General features: G+C 49.4%; 1 protein-coding gene across 3 annotated transcripts; it reads left to right on the top strand.

The window, feature by feature from the left end:
- The first annotated feature begins 1,617 nt into the window (after window positions 1–1,617).
- Window positions 1,618–18,118, top strand: SYPL2 (synaptophysin like 2). 3 transcript variants are annotated; one of them, XM_047725441.1, is made up of 7 exons: window positions 1,618–2,015; window positions 2,178–2,252; window positions 9,055–9,179; window positions 10,263–10,464; window positions 12,058–12,249; window positions 13,436–13,506; window positions 18,007–18,118. In XM_047725441.1, exons 1-7 carry the CDS (start codon window positions 1,962–1,964, stop codon window positions 18,101–18,103), a joined length of 816 nt encoding a protein of 271 aa, XP_047581397.1. In that variant the 5' UTR covers window positions 1,618–1,961; the 3' UTR covers window positions 18,104–18,118. The 3 variants fall into 3 exon arrangements, with proteins under 3 accessions (XP_047581397.1, XP_047581396.1, XP_047581398.1); XM_047725440.1 differs by lacking the exon at window positions 18,007–18,118 and adding an exon at window positions 13,804–14,366 and having other exon boundaries at window positions 1,619–2,015; XM_047725442.1 differs by lacking the exons at window positions 13,436–13,506; window positions 18,007–18,118 and adding an exon at window positions 13,804–14,366 and having other exon boundaries at window positions 1,623–2,015.
- The last annotated feature ends 43 nt before the right edge of the window (window positions 18,119–18,161 follow it).

Here is an 18,161-nt window from a genome sequence, read left to right as displayed (position 1 = left end):
AAAATATGTATGAAGCTGATAAAAAATAGAGGATAGGATAGTGGTTACTTCTGGAGTGGAAGGAGAGAGGGAGGGAATGATATCAGAACACAGAGCTTTGTTTTTTTTTTTTTTTAAGATTTTATTTATTTATTTGACAGAGAGAAATCACAAGTAAGCAGAGAGGCAGGCAGAGAGAGAGGAGGAAGCAGGCTCCCTGCTGAGCAGAAAGCCCGATGTGGGGCTCGAACCCAGGACCTGGGATCATGACCTGAGCCGAAGGCAGCGGCTTAACCCACTGAGCCACCCAGGCGCCCCACAGAGCTTTGTTTTTATATGCCTTTTTTTTTGGTAAAGAATGGATTTGAGGCAAAGAAGGAAAAGTGTTAAAATTTAGTAAGGCTACTTGGTAGATGTGTGGGATTTTTGCTGTATTATTCTGAATTTTCTGATGGTGTTATATTCTGTATGCATATTGTTGTAAACATTAGTAATAGTTCATATTTATATAGTGTGGGCATTTACACATCACACCACTTAATCCTTATGCCGTAAGTAGGGCAGTTAATATTATTATTATTCCAATTCTACAGTTAAGAGCTAAAACTGCAGAACAATTTGTTAAAAATTGGATCGGGAACTCTGTTGTTTCTTACTTCGTCCAGATTTGCATGGAAATATGCTGGAGAAGTTTCCTTCAAGTCCAGCCACGCCTTCCTACCCGAACCGTGGTAAGGCACTTACTCAATGGGGGATTGAATTGTCTTAATAATAGCTAAATGTTTGTTCCAAAAGTAGTCATTCTAAAGCATCAAAGGGGACTTCCAATAATGACTTCGTGAGGGGAAGGATACATACTTAGAAGTAAATTCTTCGGAGGCACAGGCAGGTTTTGTCCTGGCCGCCGCCCCCTGGCTCACTCAGTGACCTTGGACAAATCACTTAACATTTCACTATTTACAATAAAGTAAACCGAACGTGTAATATTCATGACTGGCCACTCAGGGCTCCTGCCAAACACTTTTTTGAAAATTAGGGATCGATTTAAGGTCAATCATAACACAACAATGTAAACTTTTCAATGCAAATATTCTCCAAACCCCCTATTCCTCAAAGACTGTTTTCACTCTCATTTAAATGGTGACGTCTATTATAAAGGAAAATGAATTTGTACTTTCTAAAGATTAATAATTTTTGTCACCAACTTATGAATATCTTTTGTTAAAAAGAAATTAAACCGACACCTAACTAGACGGAATAAAAAGTGAGCGATTTTTGTTCTATTGCCCTTCCCCTCTGCAGGGGCTCTCGGAGCTTTTTGAAAGCAAGCAGTTTGTTAACCGTAAGGTTCAGAACCTTGTATCAACGCTGATCATGCTTTATGAAAATGGTGTAGATTCTGGGTACTGTGGTGCGGAAGAAGAGAAAAAAGGCGCAGAGCGGCCCCAAATCCAGGCCAAAGGGGAAAGATGAACTATGAACCGCGGTGCGTCCAGGCTGGTTCCTACTTGAGCCGCGACTTGGAGCGGCTGCGGTGTAGGGCTTGAGACTGGCCCCGGAGGCTTCTGGCCAGGAACTTGAGCCCCCTCGCGGCCGAACTGTCCGCGGAGGCCACAGGTCCCTTTAAGGCGCCCTGCGGACAGACCCTGGGCAGAGGGGGCGGGAGGAGGGTTAGCGAGCACACGCCACGTGACTCGGCTGCCAAGTGCGCTCGGGAGTTTGACAGAAGTTTGAACCGGACTCGGGGGCTTTCTGCAGCCGGAGGGGCAGAGCGGCGGTCCCGGCCTCGGCGAGCGCCAGCTGCAGCGCCCCCGCCATCCGCCCCTTCAGTCTGGAGCCCCGGCCGTCGACCGCGGCCCGCGCTCCCGCACAGCTCGCTGCCCCCGCGGCGGATCAGCAGCCCCTTGTCCCACCGCGGTACCCGCAGCCTCCCGGCCAGGGAACCGAGCCCCGGCGCTGCGCCCCGGCCCCGCTCTGCCAGCATGTCTTCGACGGAGGGCTCGAGTCGCGCGGCGGACAAGTCGCCGCGCCAGCAGGTACTACCCGCGCGCCCCTGGGGCTGTCTTACCACCCCTTCTCCACCTGGGGGTCAGGCCGGACCCTTATTCCGCCCCCTCCCCCGAATGTGAGTGGGAAGAGGACCAGCGCTTTCCTGGGTCCCCCACCGCCCTGACACTCCGCCGGCCCTGTCTCCGCAGGTGGACCGCCTGCTGGTGGGGTTGCGCTGGCGGCGGCTGGAGGAGCCGCTAGGCTTCATCAAAGTTCTCCAGTGGGTGAGTCGACGCTCTAGCTGCGGGCTATTTCGGGAGCCTGGACTGTGACGCTGACCCGAAGCAATGTGGCCGGAGTGGGGGGCGGGGGGGTGCTGCGGCCCGCCGTGACGGAAGGGTGGGGGGTGGCGACAGGTGGGCGGGGGAGGGGCGGCCTGGGGCTGCTTCTCCAGCACTTGGTGGCTGGAGAGCGAGGAGCAAGGCATGCGGAGTCCGGGATTCGGTCCTTCTATGTGCAAGGAGCCCTTGCCCAGGGCGCTCACATTTCACCCGGGCGAGAGAACCCGGGTGTAACCTTTCCAGAACTCTGATCCTGCACATACCACTCCTCGGTGGCGGGAGGGGGGAGGAGGACAAGGAGGACGAGGAAAGCTACGGAGGGCAGAGGAGAGGAGGGGTGCGATGGAAACCATCCAGCCCCCAAACCCACCGGGACCTGGCTGATCTTGAAGGTGGGCTCCAGGGACAGGGTCCTGGCTGGCAATTGTCCTGTTGAGGTCACTAGAGTGATCTGGGTTCTTGTGACTGTGTGAAAGTGTGAATGAATGAATGAATGAATGAAGCCTGGGGCTCTAAGATTAAATAAAAGAAAAAATATTAAGACAATAAAAATCACACTGTAGCCAAAATGTGGCTTGTAGAATAAAATAAAACATTGAATAGGGAAGCTGGGGTTCTGGATTTTAGACATGGACCTGCCTTTTCCAGCTTTGTGACCTTGGGCAAATCACTCCTTTGGACCTCAGTTTCCAACATTAGTTAACTGTTGATCATACCATCCACAGGGTCCTCTTCTGTTCTAAATGGGTCGGTATGCCAGAATATTGCCCTTCATTAGGCTCACCCCGTGACCTTGAAGAAATCACTTGCCCATAGCCTCAGTTTCCTCTCTAATGGTCGACGGGAAATATATCTCCTTACCTCACTGGTACTTTGAGATATTAGTATATTCTCTGTCCTTAGCAGTGCCCAAGGTTTCCTGAGTGTAAGTTAGGCACGGGGGCAGGTGTAGTCACTCTTTCAAATCATGAAAACTTGTTGGCAGCATTTAGTGCACTATAACAGAGGAGATTTAAGTTAGACAATCTACACACCAAATGGTGTGTGAATAGCTTAATTAATGTGCTTCCAGCACAGAATTCAGCTAACAAATAAGTTACCACTAAGACTGAGGAGGATTGAGTTCTAGAGGGCTTTTTAACTCACGGGAGACAAGAGTGAGCACCGTGTCACCGATTCCTGAATCATCGTTTGGATGGGAATCATCAGACCTGGAATTCAGGGGCAATAGTGCATTTGGGGTTATCTCCAGATATCTGAGTCCTTGACTGGGGCTATAGGCCAAGCAAGGAGCTCCCGAGTGCAAACTCTGAGACCTGGTGGGGACTTTCCACCCTCCCTACTACCTCAAGAGCTGTTGGATGGACTGCTGACTGAGCAATTTCACACACACCCCCCAACTTCCCTGTTCTGATCCACCAACTTGAATACCAGTGGTGGCCATATAAGAATGTTATTAAGGCTCCTTGTGACTGCCATCCAGAACTAGGGAGCCATTATGAGGAGCAGAACCTGAAATGTAAGAGTACAATTTTATCATTAAACTAGACAAATAGATCTAGGGGAAATTTGAGAAAGATTGTCAAGGGATAAGGGAAACAATGAGGTTATTAGACCATGGAATCATCCTTTGGCGGGGGGATTCTGAAATCCTTCCGTCTTCAATCCTTCTATCATTTTCTCAGTGCCACCCCCCTCCCCACCCACCAATACCACGTTTCTATAAAGGCTGCACAAAGCAATGCCTAGGAAAATATCCAGTCTCCTCCCAGGGTAAGCACTGATCCCTAAGAGTTAAGACCCATTTGACTTTTATGATCTTCAGCTTCTTAGAGAGGGTGATGCCTTTCTCTCATAGTGCTAAATCCGCGTGCCCAGGGCTAGACTCTGAACTCAGCCTTCGTGGGAAGGGCAGCATCAAAGGGAGACATGATTTGCTTTTACTTCCATCCTGGCAGCCTGAATTCAGAGCGTGAGTTTCACTGGCCCTGAATCTCTGCAGGATGAGCTCCTGTAAACGAGCACAGGAACCAGCACCAGAAATGACAGTGAAGATGTCCTTTGGGATTCTTACTCACTTCCTGCTTGGGGGGCTCAGATGCTCCTGAGCTGGAAAAGGAAAAAAAGAACACACAGCTCTTGCATTTATACTAATGATGCTTGAAAACTTTTGTTGTCATTGTTATCCAAAAGTAATTTTGCTGGAATCCTGGTAAGAAGAAAGCAATGTTAGACTTTTATTAGTCAGGAGCTTGGCTTAGAGTGTCTTTTTTTTTTTAATTCCTAAATTCATCTCACCTCAATTCCAATTCTGGAGTCTCACTAAGTCTTCACAAAGCTAGCAAAATAACATGGGTCTAGACCAATTATTAAAGAACTGGTTTCCTAAAAAAAGGGCAGATTTTGAGGTTGATGGGCTTTGGTTTAAATTGAGTCTCCTCTGCTTTCTAGCCATAGAATCTAGGGTACCTAGGGTAAGTAACGAAATCTTAGTGGGCCTTCGTTTCATATATGTAAGTGAGGGTACGATCTATCTTATGGGTTCACTGGAGGATTATAGGAGGTGATTTCTGTAAAGCATCCAAGCATTCAGTCCAAGCAGCCCAGGAGTTATTCAGTGAGTGTTGATTCCCCTTCCTCCCGCTCCTAAACCTCCCCTTGCCCCTAAATTTCTTCTTTATGCAGTCTGTCAGCTAGACTTGTCCTTTGGTTAGATTACTCAAATGTCACTGCCAAATTCTCACTTTGAGGGTAAGGCACAAAAGAATCTACTGAATTACTCAGTCACTGTTCCTATAGTAAGTCATATTATTATCAACTGGGTGTACCCCTAATCAGTAATTCACCTTTGAGGTGCCAAAACCACTTGTTTGGCTCTGGGGGACTCTGTAATGAAAATAAACTATTTCAGTTGGTGTGGGGAATGCAAAAGAATCCCATCAGAGTCCATAAAACCAATGAGATGACTGTAGAGGTGGGAGTAGGGGAAGAACTTGTCTTCCTTGTGCCCTGCACTAACTGGGGATGGGAGTGTTCTCAAAGGATCATCACCATCAAGCAAGTCGGCACCAAACTGGCGAGGTTATTCTGACACCTTTCCCAAAGAGAAGCAGAGACGGGAGGAGGAGGGTGTGGAGAGCAGCGTATGACCATAGTGTCCCCACCAATACAGGACCAGGAGGAGGAAGGCTGGTTGGCATCAGAACTTAAGAGATTCCTCCCTCCCCACCAACCCATCCCCAGCTCAGGGACTCCATTTCTCCTTGGTTCCTGTTCTTTTTGAGCAGTTTGCTTAACTCAAATCCTCGTGTTTGGTGACATGGATGGTTTCAGTTCTTTCCTGCTCTTCCCTGTGCCTCAGTCTCCTGGCACATTTAGGGAAGAAGGCAGATCTGGTGCCAAAAGGTCGAGGGGGCCAGGTCAGGGTGTCTTTCTCTGCTCCTGCATCCCAAGTACAGAGCTACTCCCTGCCTCCTTATAATCTTTGCTAACATAAGAGACATCTCTCTCTCTCTCTCTCTCTTTTTTAGCCTTAATAACTTTGTGATGCAGAATTTTATTTTGTTTGAACATGACACTTTTTTCCTTGTCACAAACTTGAAAGAGAAGGTACCAGGTCTTATTCATCTTTGTGTCACCAGCACTTGGCACATAGGGGATGGTCAGTAACTGTTGATTAATGAATGAATGAAGTAGAAAGAGCACTGGATAGGGAATCAGGAGATTTGAATTCCAAGGTTGGCTCTCACAATGGCTAAATAGGACCTTGGAAGAGTCACTTGATCTTTTGGGACTTTAATTTCCACCTCTCTGAAATGAGACCATTGGGCTTAATAATCTCTGAGATTTTTTTTTAAATAAAAATTTTATTTATTTATTGGTCAGAGAGAGAGCAAGCATGTGCAAGAGAGCACAAGCAGGGGAAAAAGGAGTAGAGGGAAAAGCAAGCTCCCCACTGGGCAAGGATCCTGACATGGGGCTCAATCCCAGGACCCTGGGATTATGACCTGAGCTGAAGGCAGCTGCTTACCCAACTGAGCCATCCAGGCACCCCCGTCTGAGATCTTTTTTGCTCTGCTGTCCTGTGAACCTGTGAGGTTCCCCTCAAATTTTTCCCTTTGTCCACTTACCTAGCAAACTTTACATTTTCTGGCATCATATGGCTGTGTGATGTTCAGATTTAATTATATATTCTGATTGATAAAGAGCTGTGTAAGGTGGCTAGGGATTCCCAACTTTCAGAGAATCAGAAGAGAAGAGAATACAGCTAGTACTAAAACTCTTGTGGTATATTTCACTCTTGGAGGAATCACAGAACAGGGTCAGGATTTTCAGAACTTCAGGGTTATCATCTAGCTATAGCAGAACTTTGGACAATGACGGTGAAGTTCTATGGTCTGTGTTGTCCAGTATGGTACCTGCTAGCCTCATGTGGCTATTAAAATGTTGCCCTTGGAATATGGCTAGTGTGATGGAGCATCTGAATTTTTAACTTTATTTAATTTTAATGAGTTTGAATGTAAATAGTCACACTCAGCTACTACTGGCTACCGTGGTGGATAAAGCAGCCCTAGAGCACAAGTTCCACAAAGACAGAGATTTTTCTCTTATGTTCACTACTAAATGATAGTGCCTAGAATAGTGCCTGGTACACAGTAGGTGCTCAATAAGTATCATCTTTTTGTAGATGTGCCTGTCAAGGAAGTGCTGGTGAAGAGAAGGCTCCGCAACTGACCATTCATTGCCCAAAGTTAGGAATACCTATTTTCTTAGGGGACCTAGATAGAGCTAACTGCTGATGGGTAAAAATATATCCAACTGTGCTCCCCTTCCTAGAATGGGACACCCTAATTGTGTGTCCACTTCTGAGGGCCAGAAGCTAAGAGGAATAAAGAAACCCGCAAGAGGCTCACAGAGCTGACAAAAATTCGGGAATTCCTGTGAGGAAGAGCTAGAGAGGCGCCATTGTTGTGCCAGTGGAGGCTGGGGTCTATATGGAGTAATGAGGCCAAGGCTTTGGGCAACTTCTCTTCAGCTCTGTCAACAGGAGCCAACAGGGCTCCACTTCAGCCTCTGTAAATTAAGCCAGATGAGGAAGTTATTCAGGTCCTGGAGAGAGTGACGCTCTCTCCTTTCCTGATGTTTTTTAAAAATGGAGACAATTCTCATTTTTCTGAACTAAACCTCCTGGAAACAGAGAGGTCTTCACTGTGACCTTTAGAGAGGGGTCAATGGCTCCAGCACGGAGAAGCTCTGCCAGGCTGGGCGATGCGAGGTGGGGCAGTGGCGTTGGGCACTACCCAGGGGCAGAGCACAGCTGCTGGCCAGCGCAGCCAAGAGCACACTGACAGCATTACCTTCATCCTGTGAGAGCAGGGCCTCTCAACTGCCCGCTCTAAACCCCTCCTTGAACAGATGAGAAAACGGAGACTCAGAGAGCGCAGCGCTTTATTACAGTTTGCCCGGCTACTGAGTGACCGGACCCGGGCTAGAACCCAGATTTCCTAACTCCTAACCCAGGCCTCTTCTCACTCCACAACACTCGGAAGCATTAGGAAAATCACGTGCACACAGCTCTATTCCAAACGCTGAGTGCAAGCCTGGGACATAGATGAGCTGTCTTCTAAGTGCTTAATGTCCAAGACACCAAGACACGGAGAAACACACAGAAAACGATCATTAGCAGAATAAGCTTTGTGCTTACTCAGAATGATTCCATCATGTACAAGCCTGTACGAGGTAAGTGCACAGGAGACGGGGCCTGGACCGACGACGTGGGACATTTAGAGAGTCCAGCTTCTCGCTTCCTTTTCTAACCAGTGTGTTTTCCCAGAAAGAAATTTGAAAACCATAGGGTAGGAAATTTCATCTCACTCAAGACAGGAGGTTTAATAAAATGTGATGAAAAGTGGAGAGGAAAACAATTCAAGTGATCTGAAATGCCCCTGGTTCTTAACACTGAGTGATGGCAGCATCAACAGATTACAAAGGGAAACACCACTGGGGAGTGAGTGGAGGCTGATAAGGCAAGAGGAAGGTACTTTCCTCTGGGCTTGAGCCAGGACAGTCAGCAGAGACGTGGCCAGCACTCTGGCTGTGAGGAAAAGAACCTCTGGGAGAGGAGGAGTTAGGCTGGCAGAGCGTGGGACAGCTCCCTGCCTAGTTCCCCTCTGAAGGCTTGGCAGAAGTTGTCCCTTCTAGCTATACCTCCAGTGAGGCAGGAAGCCACTGGAAGGTAGTGACACGGTGACAAGATTCAACGACAGCTCCAAAGGAGAAATGGAAAGAATTCCAACACATGCCTGATCCCAGGTGGCACAGAGGAATCTATTTCTAGGGTGTCTCTCCCCTGGGGAGGAAATTCAGGTCCTGCTTTATGCTAGACGTTTCCAAAAGCCTGAATAGCTTTGAGTTTGTCATCATCTTAAGGAGGTTACCTGTCACATCCAGTGAGGAGATGTGGAAACTATCCATTTGTTCTCTCTACATCTCCCTTCTGGACACCACTCCAAATCAACCTCATTCATTGGGCTATTTGGTCTGGCACTCAGGTGCAGTGAGCACAGCAACCTGAGGTGGGAAGGCCAAGGGAAGCCATGAGTCCCTTCCTAGGAGGGACTTGATTAAAGGAAATCCTTCCTCCCCCTGTAACCACACCTGCTGAGAGTCAGAAGGTGGTTCTGAGGGGATATTCCTTGGCCAGATGAGGCCTTCTGACTCTCAAAGGGCCTTCCCTCTCCCTCAGCTCTTTGCTATTTTCGCCTTCGGGTCCTGCGGCTCCTACAGTGGGGAGACAGGAGCAACAGTTCGCTGCAACAATGAAGCCAAGGATGTGAGCTCCATCATTGTTTTGTTCGGCTACCCCTTCAGGTGAGCGGGAATTGATTCTGACCCCACACAGCCTCCCTCACTGGTTTAACAGGACCTGCTTGGTCTCTTCCTCCTCCAGAAGCCTAATGAACGACCTTCTACTGAACCACGCCAGGTTCAAATAGAACTACAAAACTTGGGTCCTTCCCACCCTTTAGAAATTTCAGACACACTAACCATAGAAAAATATCAGGGAAACTCAGATAGGTCATTGTTATAATAACGTTCCAGTCCATAGATAACCAAGAGCAGGGAACGAGAGTTCCTACAGAAAGAACTCATGCAGTTTGGGATGGAGGCTAATTGCGCAGGTCTCTAACTTTCAGCGACCTTCTCCTTGCCTTGAAGGTTAGGGAGCTTGTTAGTACCTAGATCCAAAAAGTTGATGTGGGGTGCTGACCTAGTACCCTAAATCCAAGGAAATACACCTTGACCAGGAGGTAGAAAAGAAGACTCTTTCCTGGCTATTTAAGAGCCTATGGAGGGGAGTCCCAACTGCTCAGAAGAGAACTGGAGACAGGGCTTGCCTTCTCAGAAATTTTTAGTACCAATCGTCAAGTTAGGTTAACTGTCTCTCATATATAAAAGGGTGTTTGTTTGTTTGTTTTTTCCCCTGTCCTTTTTGGTCCCATATAGTCTCATGGGGGAGGGGTGCTAAATAAGGCCTGAGAATGGGTAAGTCCAACCCTAACCTGGCCACTGTGGACCTGTATTCTCCCAGGGGCAAAATGAAGATGATCTCCCTGGTGGTTTGGCTACCAGAAATAGATGGCACTGTATATATATTGTGGTTGTGACCTAAAGGGCCCTGAAGATACTTGGAAATACACGGTCTCTGTATCTGGGCAAAGGGGTGGGTGGCAGCTGAATGGGAGGTAGAATTGGACAGATTTCTGGGGATGTTCCTGTCTTGACTGCAAGGTTGCCTCTAGAAACATTCCTCCCCCCAGACCCCCTTCCTTGGCTCTGTAAGAGTCCCAGGGCAAGAAGCAGCCCATGATGACTACTAGCTCGGGCTGGTCCCCTGCCTCCACAGGGAGAGGATTGCCCCGAGCTCAGGATGGCACCCCCTGCCCCCTGCAGGTTGAACCGGGTCCAGTATGAGATGCCCCTCTGTGATGATGACTCCACCTCCAAGACCATGCACCTGATGGGGGATTTCTCTGCTCCTGCCGAGTTCTTTGTGACCCTGGGCATCTTCTCCTTCTTCTACACCATGGCTGCGCTAGTCCTCTACCTGCGCTTCCACAACCTCTACACAGAGAACAAGCGCTTCCCACTGGTGGTGAGTGCACATCGGCCAGAAGGGATGGGGTGGAGAAACTGAGTAGATGAGCCTTCTGGGACTGATGTCACATTGAGGAGGGAGGAACCTGAGGGTCTCCCTGCCAGCTCTTCGCTGTTCATCCCCTTCAGGTTCTGTGACTCCCACAGCTCTGAGGACTCTGCGTCTACCAAGCCCCCATCACTTGCTGTGCTCACAGATGGCATAATAGCATCAAGAAGTGCACCCTGGAGCCAGACTACCTGGGTTCAGATTCCAGGACAGTCCTTTACTAGATGTGTGCTCTTGGACAAGTCACTTCTACTGAGTTTTCTCAATATAAAATAAGGATAAAAGAATACCTATCTCATAGCGTGTGTGTGTGTGGGGGGGGGGGGTTAAGTGAAAATGCATGTACTGTGGAAAGAGCCTAGATGTCCATCAACAGATTAATGGATAAAGATGTGGTATATATACACAATGGAATACTATGCAGCCATTAAAACCCTGAAATCCTGCCATTTGCAATGACATGGATGGAACTAGAGCGGATTATGCTAAGCGAAATAAGTCAATCAGAGAAAGACAATTATCATATGCTCTCTCTGATATGAGGAATTTAAGAGGCAGGGTGAGAGGTCATGGGGTGTAGGGAGGGAAAAAATGAAACAAGATGGGACTGGGGAGGGAGAGAAACCATAAGAGACTCTTATTTTATTTTTAAAGATTTTATTTATTTATCTGACAGACAGAGATCACAAGTAGGCAGAGAGGCAGGCAGAGAGAGAGGAAGAAGCAGGCTCCCTGCTGATTCGGGGCTCGATCCCAGGACCCTGGGACCATGACCTGAGCTGAAAGCAGAGGCCTTAACCCACTGAGCCACCCAGGCGCCCAACCATAAGAGACTTTTAATCGCAGGAAACAAACTGAGGGTTGCTAGGGGGTGGGAGGGGAGGGATAGGGTGGCTGGGTTTTGGAGATTGGGGAGGGTATGTGCTATGGTGAGTGCTGTGAATTGTGTAAGACTAATGATTCACAGACCTGTACCCCCGAAGCAAGTAGTACATTATATGTTAATTAAAAAAACTCTAAAAAAATTTAAAAATTAAAAAAAAAGAAAATGTGTGTAAATATCTGGTATCTAGTTAGCTTCAGTGAGTGTTAGCCATCATTAACATTCTCCCGCCTCTACCATTTCCCTATCCCAGGCATGCAAGTTGAAGGGGTAATTTAGAGGATCCCCTTTGTCTCCTGCAGTCTGCTCTCTACCACCAGCTGTAGCTGAGCAGTGGTGATCGAAGAAAAGGCTTGAAGTCGAGAGTGGGGGTTTAGGCCACCTGGGTTTGGGGTGGCAGTGACCAGCAGGTGCCTTGATACATTGTTGCCTGAACTCAGTTCTGAGGGACTGAGCCCTGGGTGGCAGCATTCCTTGGGTGGCAGTGAACAAATTCCTTGAGATGACTTGGGCTCCCTGAGGCTCCAGATGTTGGGTAGGACGGCAAGAGGTAGCTGTCCTAGCACCGCAGGATCCCAGTGCCTTATAGCCAGAGGAAGAGAAGCAGACAATCAGGGGGGCCTTTCTGAGTACATTTCCTGTCCCTCTACTCCTCCCAGGACTTCTGTGTGACTGTCTCCTTCACCTTCTTCTGGCTGGTAGCTGCGGCCGCCTGGGGCAAGGGCTTGACGGACATCAAGGGGGCCACGCGGCCATCCAGCCTGACCGCAGCCATGTCTGTGTGCCACGGAGAGGAAGCAGTGTGCAGTGCTGGGGCCACGCCCTCGATGGGACTGGCCAACATCTCTGTGGTGAGACCTGCAGCCGCTGAAGGGGTCTAGGGGAGGCAGTGTTATCCCAGATACCCAGGCTTGTCCCAGCTAGCAGGTTCTGAGAGGAGCAGAGGGGTGTCTCTCCAGCTGGTATTCCCTGAAACTGGAGCAGGTGACTCTGGTACCTAAGGATGGCTGCTGGCCTCTGGATGACCCCGAGAGGCCATTTTCTTTTTGGGGGAGGGAGCCCAAGAGCCACTTAGCCTCCTGTTCTTTCCTGCTTTTGTATTCTGCCCTCCTATCTCCCTTCTCCCCACATCCAGGCATGCTCCCACCCCTCCTGCCTCTTGACAATGTGTGTGTGTGTGCACGTGTGCACATGTGCATGCGAGCATGTGAAGGGGCACACAGGCTGTGGTGGGGCTCAAGACTGGGAGCACACCCAGAGTGAGAGAAAGGGGTTCACTGTCACTCAGGTCTCCAGGCAGGAAAGGGGCTTTGGGCAGGGGTGGGTCCAGCTGGTACACACTGGTTTGGCCATCCTGGTTGTTAGAATGCGGAAATCTTTCCATATCAGTTGGCACATAGCTGAGGCTTTGAGCTTTTCAGATGCCCCTTGTTACCTTAGCCCTGCCCTGAAAATGGCCTGGAACTCCCCAAGGCCCAGACACTGAAGGGGTTTCATCGCTGGCATACCAGGGAGCCTTCTAGACCTTGCTGGAACCCTGCTGATAGGTTTTAGCCCCCAACATTTTATTGTAAAAAATTTCACACATACAGTAAAGTTGAAAGACTTTTACAATGAACACCCACACACTCGTCACCTAAACTGGATGATTAACTTTTTCCTAGACATGCTTTATCACGTATCTATCTGCCCCTCTTTATCCATCAAACCACTGTATTCTTTTGTTTTTTAGATTTTATTTTTTAATTTATTTGACACAGAGAGGGAGATCACAAGTAGGCAGAGAGGCAGGCAGAGAGAGAGGGGGAAGCAGGCTCCCCCCTGAGCAGAGAGCCCAATGTGGGGCTCCATCCCAGGACCCTGAGATCATGACCTGAGCTGAAGGCAGAGGATTAACACACTGAACCACTCAGGTGCCCCAAACCACCGTATTTTTAATGCATTTCAAAGTTAATTGTGGACATCAGTACGCTCCCCTCCCCCAGTACTTCCTGCTGATAGGTTTTTAAGTATTTTTGAATAAATGTTTGAATACAGCCGTGGCTGGGTCCCTGGCCCCAGGAAAGGAGCACCTTGGACAGCTCTGGGCACACCCACCCTCGGAAAAGGTACTCAGGACCCTGCTGTGGAAAGCGCCTTGCTCTGCTTTGCATGATGCTTTGCTCCAGGGGCCAGAGTCTCCCAGCGATCAAGCTACAACTCAGGGGCATGCTGTGGACAGTGAGAGACTTTGGCCCGAGAACCGCTAGTGGGAATCAGCACTGAACCTGCCTCTACATCCAGTTCTCTGTATTTTATTCTTCCCAGCCCTCTGCCTTCTCCCCGACCCACCCCAGGGACTCCCCCTCCCTGTTCCCACAATGCCCTCCTTACCACTCTCACAAACTCCCCTGGTGTTTTTGCAGCTCTTCGGCTTCATCAACTTTTTCCTGTGGGCTGGGAACTGTTGGTTCGTGTTCAAGGAGACCCCATGGCACGGGCAGGGCCAGGACCAGGGCCAGGGCCCTAGCCAGGAGAGCGCAGCAGAGCAGGGAGCAGTGGAGAAGCAGTAAAAGCAGCCCCTACCTGGCTACTCCCGAACAGGACAGCACCTCTTCAACCACCTCTGGCTTCCAGGACCTCCCTCTTCTTCCTTCTCCAACTCCCCTCCCCGATCATTCTGGGCTCTGAGCTTTGAGACGATGCTAATGGATGGGCAGGCATCAGCTGTCAGAAACCCAGGCAGCCCTCCCAGGGGCTTCCTATCCAGCCTCTGGCTGGAGCCTCGGATAGCAGGAGCTCAGTGCTTCTTGTCTATTGCCTGAAACCCAGCATCTTACTTGGGGTCTTACTCGTACCCTTGCAGCCTCTGAGAATGAGCATCTACTGCAAGGGGCTGGAGAGAGAGTCCTGAGACTGGTTCCTAGCAGCCACTTCTATCAACCTGTTGGCTTCAATAAAAGTGGGGGGAGGGGAAATTGGCTGGCAACCTTTTTCCTGGTCCCTTGCATGAAGGGCCCACCAGTGGTTCAGGAACTCCCTCCCCCCCAGTGGCTGTCATCTAAGCCTTGTGTCTCCCCAATCACCAGTCAGCCCCAACTCTCCGACTTTTCCCTCTGGCCTCTGCTCACCCACACAGCCTACCGCGTGGGAAGCCAGGACGCCAACTAGCCTAGAAAAAAGCTCTGTAGAGGGTCCTGATGAGGCCTGGACTTAGTGGGGAGCAGAAATATTGCAACTGGGTTGCAACTTCAAGACACTGAAGCCAGGACACTTGCTGGGGAAGCATTTCTTCTGTTCCCTCTGTCCTCCCAACCCTCCAGGCTGGGGCATTTTCTACCAAAACTACACTTGTACTTGCCCTAGAAATCTGACCTTCCTTCCTGTCCTCCTTCTTGGGCTTAGTTCCCCATATGGGACACAAGATGAGGGGTCTAGGAACATCTCCATTTCAGTCCTCCCTGCCTCCAACCTCTCCGTCCATCTCCCTTCCCCAGCCTCTTGGGTCTGAGGCATTCAAGATCCTTTTCCATGTCTGTCTAGGCCTTCCTTTCATTCCTGTGGGTCCAGATAGGGACTTTGGAAGGGTCCAAAGGACCATCTTGAGGCTAAGTTGCCCAGAGCCCCAGGACATGGATGGATGGGCCCATTTCTTCCTCATTTCCTCCCCAACCCACAATTCCTTCTCTGGCCTCTTTTTCATACTTCCCTATCTCACCTTTACAAAAGGACATGCCCTCTTGGTTTGCCCTCATTTCCTCCTCTGCTTCCTCATTTCTCCCAGGCTCTATCCCTTCCCACTAGAACCCTGTCCAGGGCAGGCCAATGCTATTGGTGCTTCTTCACTTCGGGACCCAGTTCCATATTTGTCTTTGATATGTCTCCTCTTTCTGACACCTCCTTCAGTCCCTCTCTGGACCCCAGGGCCTAAGAGTCAATGCTGACTGGGAAAGGGACATTATTTCCTACCCAACTCGAAGCATTTCAGTCAGCCCTGGCCATACGGCTCCTCAGAGAAGGATGAAGAAAGAAGAATCCAGCCATTTTCCAATCCGGTGCCAGTTAGCCCACTTATCATCCCAAAGGTGAATGTGCCCTGTGCCAATTTCTCCTCAGGACTGAGACAACCCCTCCAACCTTCTCACCTCCCTAAACACATCCATGTGCACATGACTGGGGTACCCAGAAGACAGGATATTTGACTTTGGGCTCTCACTTCTTCTTTGGGTCAGAGTTTCTGCACTTGACAGGGGGAGTGTGAAATTTATATCTTCAAATGCTCCAGAACCTTTCAGTGAAAGAATTAGATTTTCTGTTTTGTTTTGTTTTTAGATTTTGGGGAAGGGATTTGAGGAGGGAAGAGAGGAGTTGGGGATGAGTGCTCTAAGTCTGAACCTCTCTCTGTCCTGAGCTGTCCCCATGGTTACTCTAGGAGGAGGGGGAACAGTTTTGCCTGAAGCTCCAGAAACACAGAGAACAAAGAGGTGACAATTTTTCTTTAAGCTGGCCCCTGTGAGGGTCTGTGAGCAGCTTCTACTGGAACTTTGTTTGGATTCTGTGTATATATTTATAATTTATTTGAAATGTGATGGATAAAATGTTCTCATTTGGGGGCTGAAGTTAGCAACTGGCCCTCGAGCTAGGGGAAGGGGGCTGGGGTGGGTATGAACTTCTGCCAAGGACTCCTAGCCCAGAACTCTCAGGAAGCTCTTTCTCCTTCTCAAAAGCTGGCTTGTTCTCTTCCAGAAGGGCCTTGATTTTGGCTATGGCCTTGCTTTCCATGACCTAAGAGGAAAGCCTACTTCACCTCATTACCTCCAGAGGGCTGGGCTAGGCAAGAGCTGAGGGCAGATCTGTTCTTGTAGGATTCATGCCCCTCCGACCAGGGCTGGCACCACTGCTTTGCCTAGTGGGGCCTGGGGTAGGAGACTGTGTCTGGTTTTTCCAGATTGTAGGAGGCCAACAGGCAGGGCACTCACCCTCCGCCCTACTAAACTCTGACACTGCCAGGGTGCACACAAAGGGCATTTTCAGAATTTTGAGTTCCCTCCACTATCATGATCATAGGTCTCCTACTTCTGGGATTGAAGATCGGGGCTGGGTGGGGGGATAATGTTGCATGTTGTTTTCTGGTGCTTGTTATTACACATTTAAATAAACAGTGCTTCAAAACATTTGCTATGATAGAGCTAAGACTAGAGCCCTTCCAGGGATTTTTATTCTCTTCCTCTCATTGCTTTACATTCTTGGACAAATATCAGCATTTCCGCCAAAACATCATTCCACTTGCACCCCAAGCAATAGAGTCTGCATTTTCTCTTTTGATAGCACCAATTAGTCCAAAGTAACAGACTCTTTACCAAATTTGAGCAAACTCAAAAGGCAAGAGATAGTAGCTTCCACTATGCTGTTTTCATCTGCTCTCCTAAGCTTCCTGTCAGGAGGTGAGAGCCATATGTCTTGCCCTTTTAACTATAAAGGTTCTTCCTGAACAAACTTGCACCTCTATCCCCCTTCGGACAAGTGACTTCCAGAAAAACGCACTCGGAAACGATGTCACAATTTCAACAAGATCCTGGCCGCCGCTCCCCACCTCTGCCCAGGGATCATCTGTAGTTCTCAGCTTAAGAATCACTGCCCTCAGAGATTATTTTTGCAGTGCTTAAACCTTCCCTGGGTGAAGATGAGAAGAAAGTCTGAGGTCTTGAAGTCACACCCTCCAATTTGATTTCCTCTAGCTGAAGGAATAAATATGGGCTGAGCTGTGAGGTTTGAAGAGGGAAAAGAGAACTAGTCTCTCTTTTCTGATATGATGGGGGGGAGGCTTTTGTCTTTTGATTGTGGGAGGGTGGGAAGAACTGTTATCAGCTGAGAAGAAGAAAGAGGATGATTAAGGTATTTTCCAGGCCTTAGCAAAGAAAATGACAGATCTGATGAGAAATCTCCCTATGCTGAGGCTCTGGTAGCAGCCCTTCCAGCAGAGAAAATATTCATTAGAAAAAGAAGCCAAAGTGATGGATGGAGTCAGGGTCCAGCCAGGGTTTGGGAAGAGGCGGTACAGGGTATTGATCGCAGTTCTCAGGAGGAGAGAAGGATCAGCAGAGATGCTGCAAACACCAGCAGCCTGGGGGCCACCCCAGTTCCGGGGCTGGCTCTGGCTCGGAGATAGCCTTCTGTCATCCTGACAGGTGATCTTGATCAGCTCATCTACGTCCTCCCAAACCCAGACAACGCCACTCCAACCCTCTACCCTGCATCAGGGCACCGTGGGTTTCCCACAGAAGAGGCACAACACGGGAGCCGAGGACCCTCCCCCACTCCAACCCTTGTGTCCTTCAGCACATCCTACAGACTCCCTCCCCTTGCCCTTCTGATTCACAGCGCCCACCTCCCTGCACCTACCCTATTCGATCTACAGGGGAGCGAAGTCGCTTCTTGACCGCCAGCCCGGGAAGGGGCGCCAGCCAGCTGGCGAAGGCACGGCTTAGAGGGGCGTCTTGGGCAGAGAGAGGTTTGGGGCGGGGGTGTGTATGCAGTGAGCTTGGGAGGGCGGGCTAGTAGCACAAAGAATGTGTGCACAAGGGTCAGGAGACGAGGTCCTGGGGCTTTGGTCTCTTCGCCCTCCGCAGTTGTGCATTTTGGAGGGGCTCTTGCTGCAAGCTCCGTAGGCAACAGCACCCCCACCAAGACTACACTTCCCAGAAGGCTATGCGAGAGGGAGAGTGAGGGGAAGCCAACCTGTGCTGCGCTTGCGCAAAGAGTGAGCTGGAAAGGTGGGAGGGAG

Source organism: Lutra lutra, chromosome 4, assembly GCF_902655055.1.
Source record: "Lutra lutra chromosome 4, mLutLut1.2, whole genome shotgun sequence".
In the NCBI taxonomy this organism is placed as follows: domain Eukaryota; kingdom Metazoa; phylum Chordata; class Mammalia; order Carnivora; family Mustelidae; genus Lutra; species Lutra lutra.
This window is presented reverse-complemented; position numbering and strand designations above follow the sequence as displayed.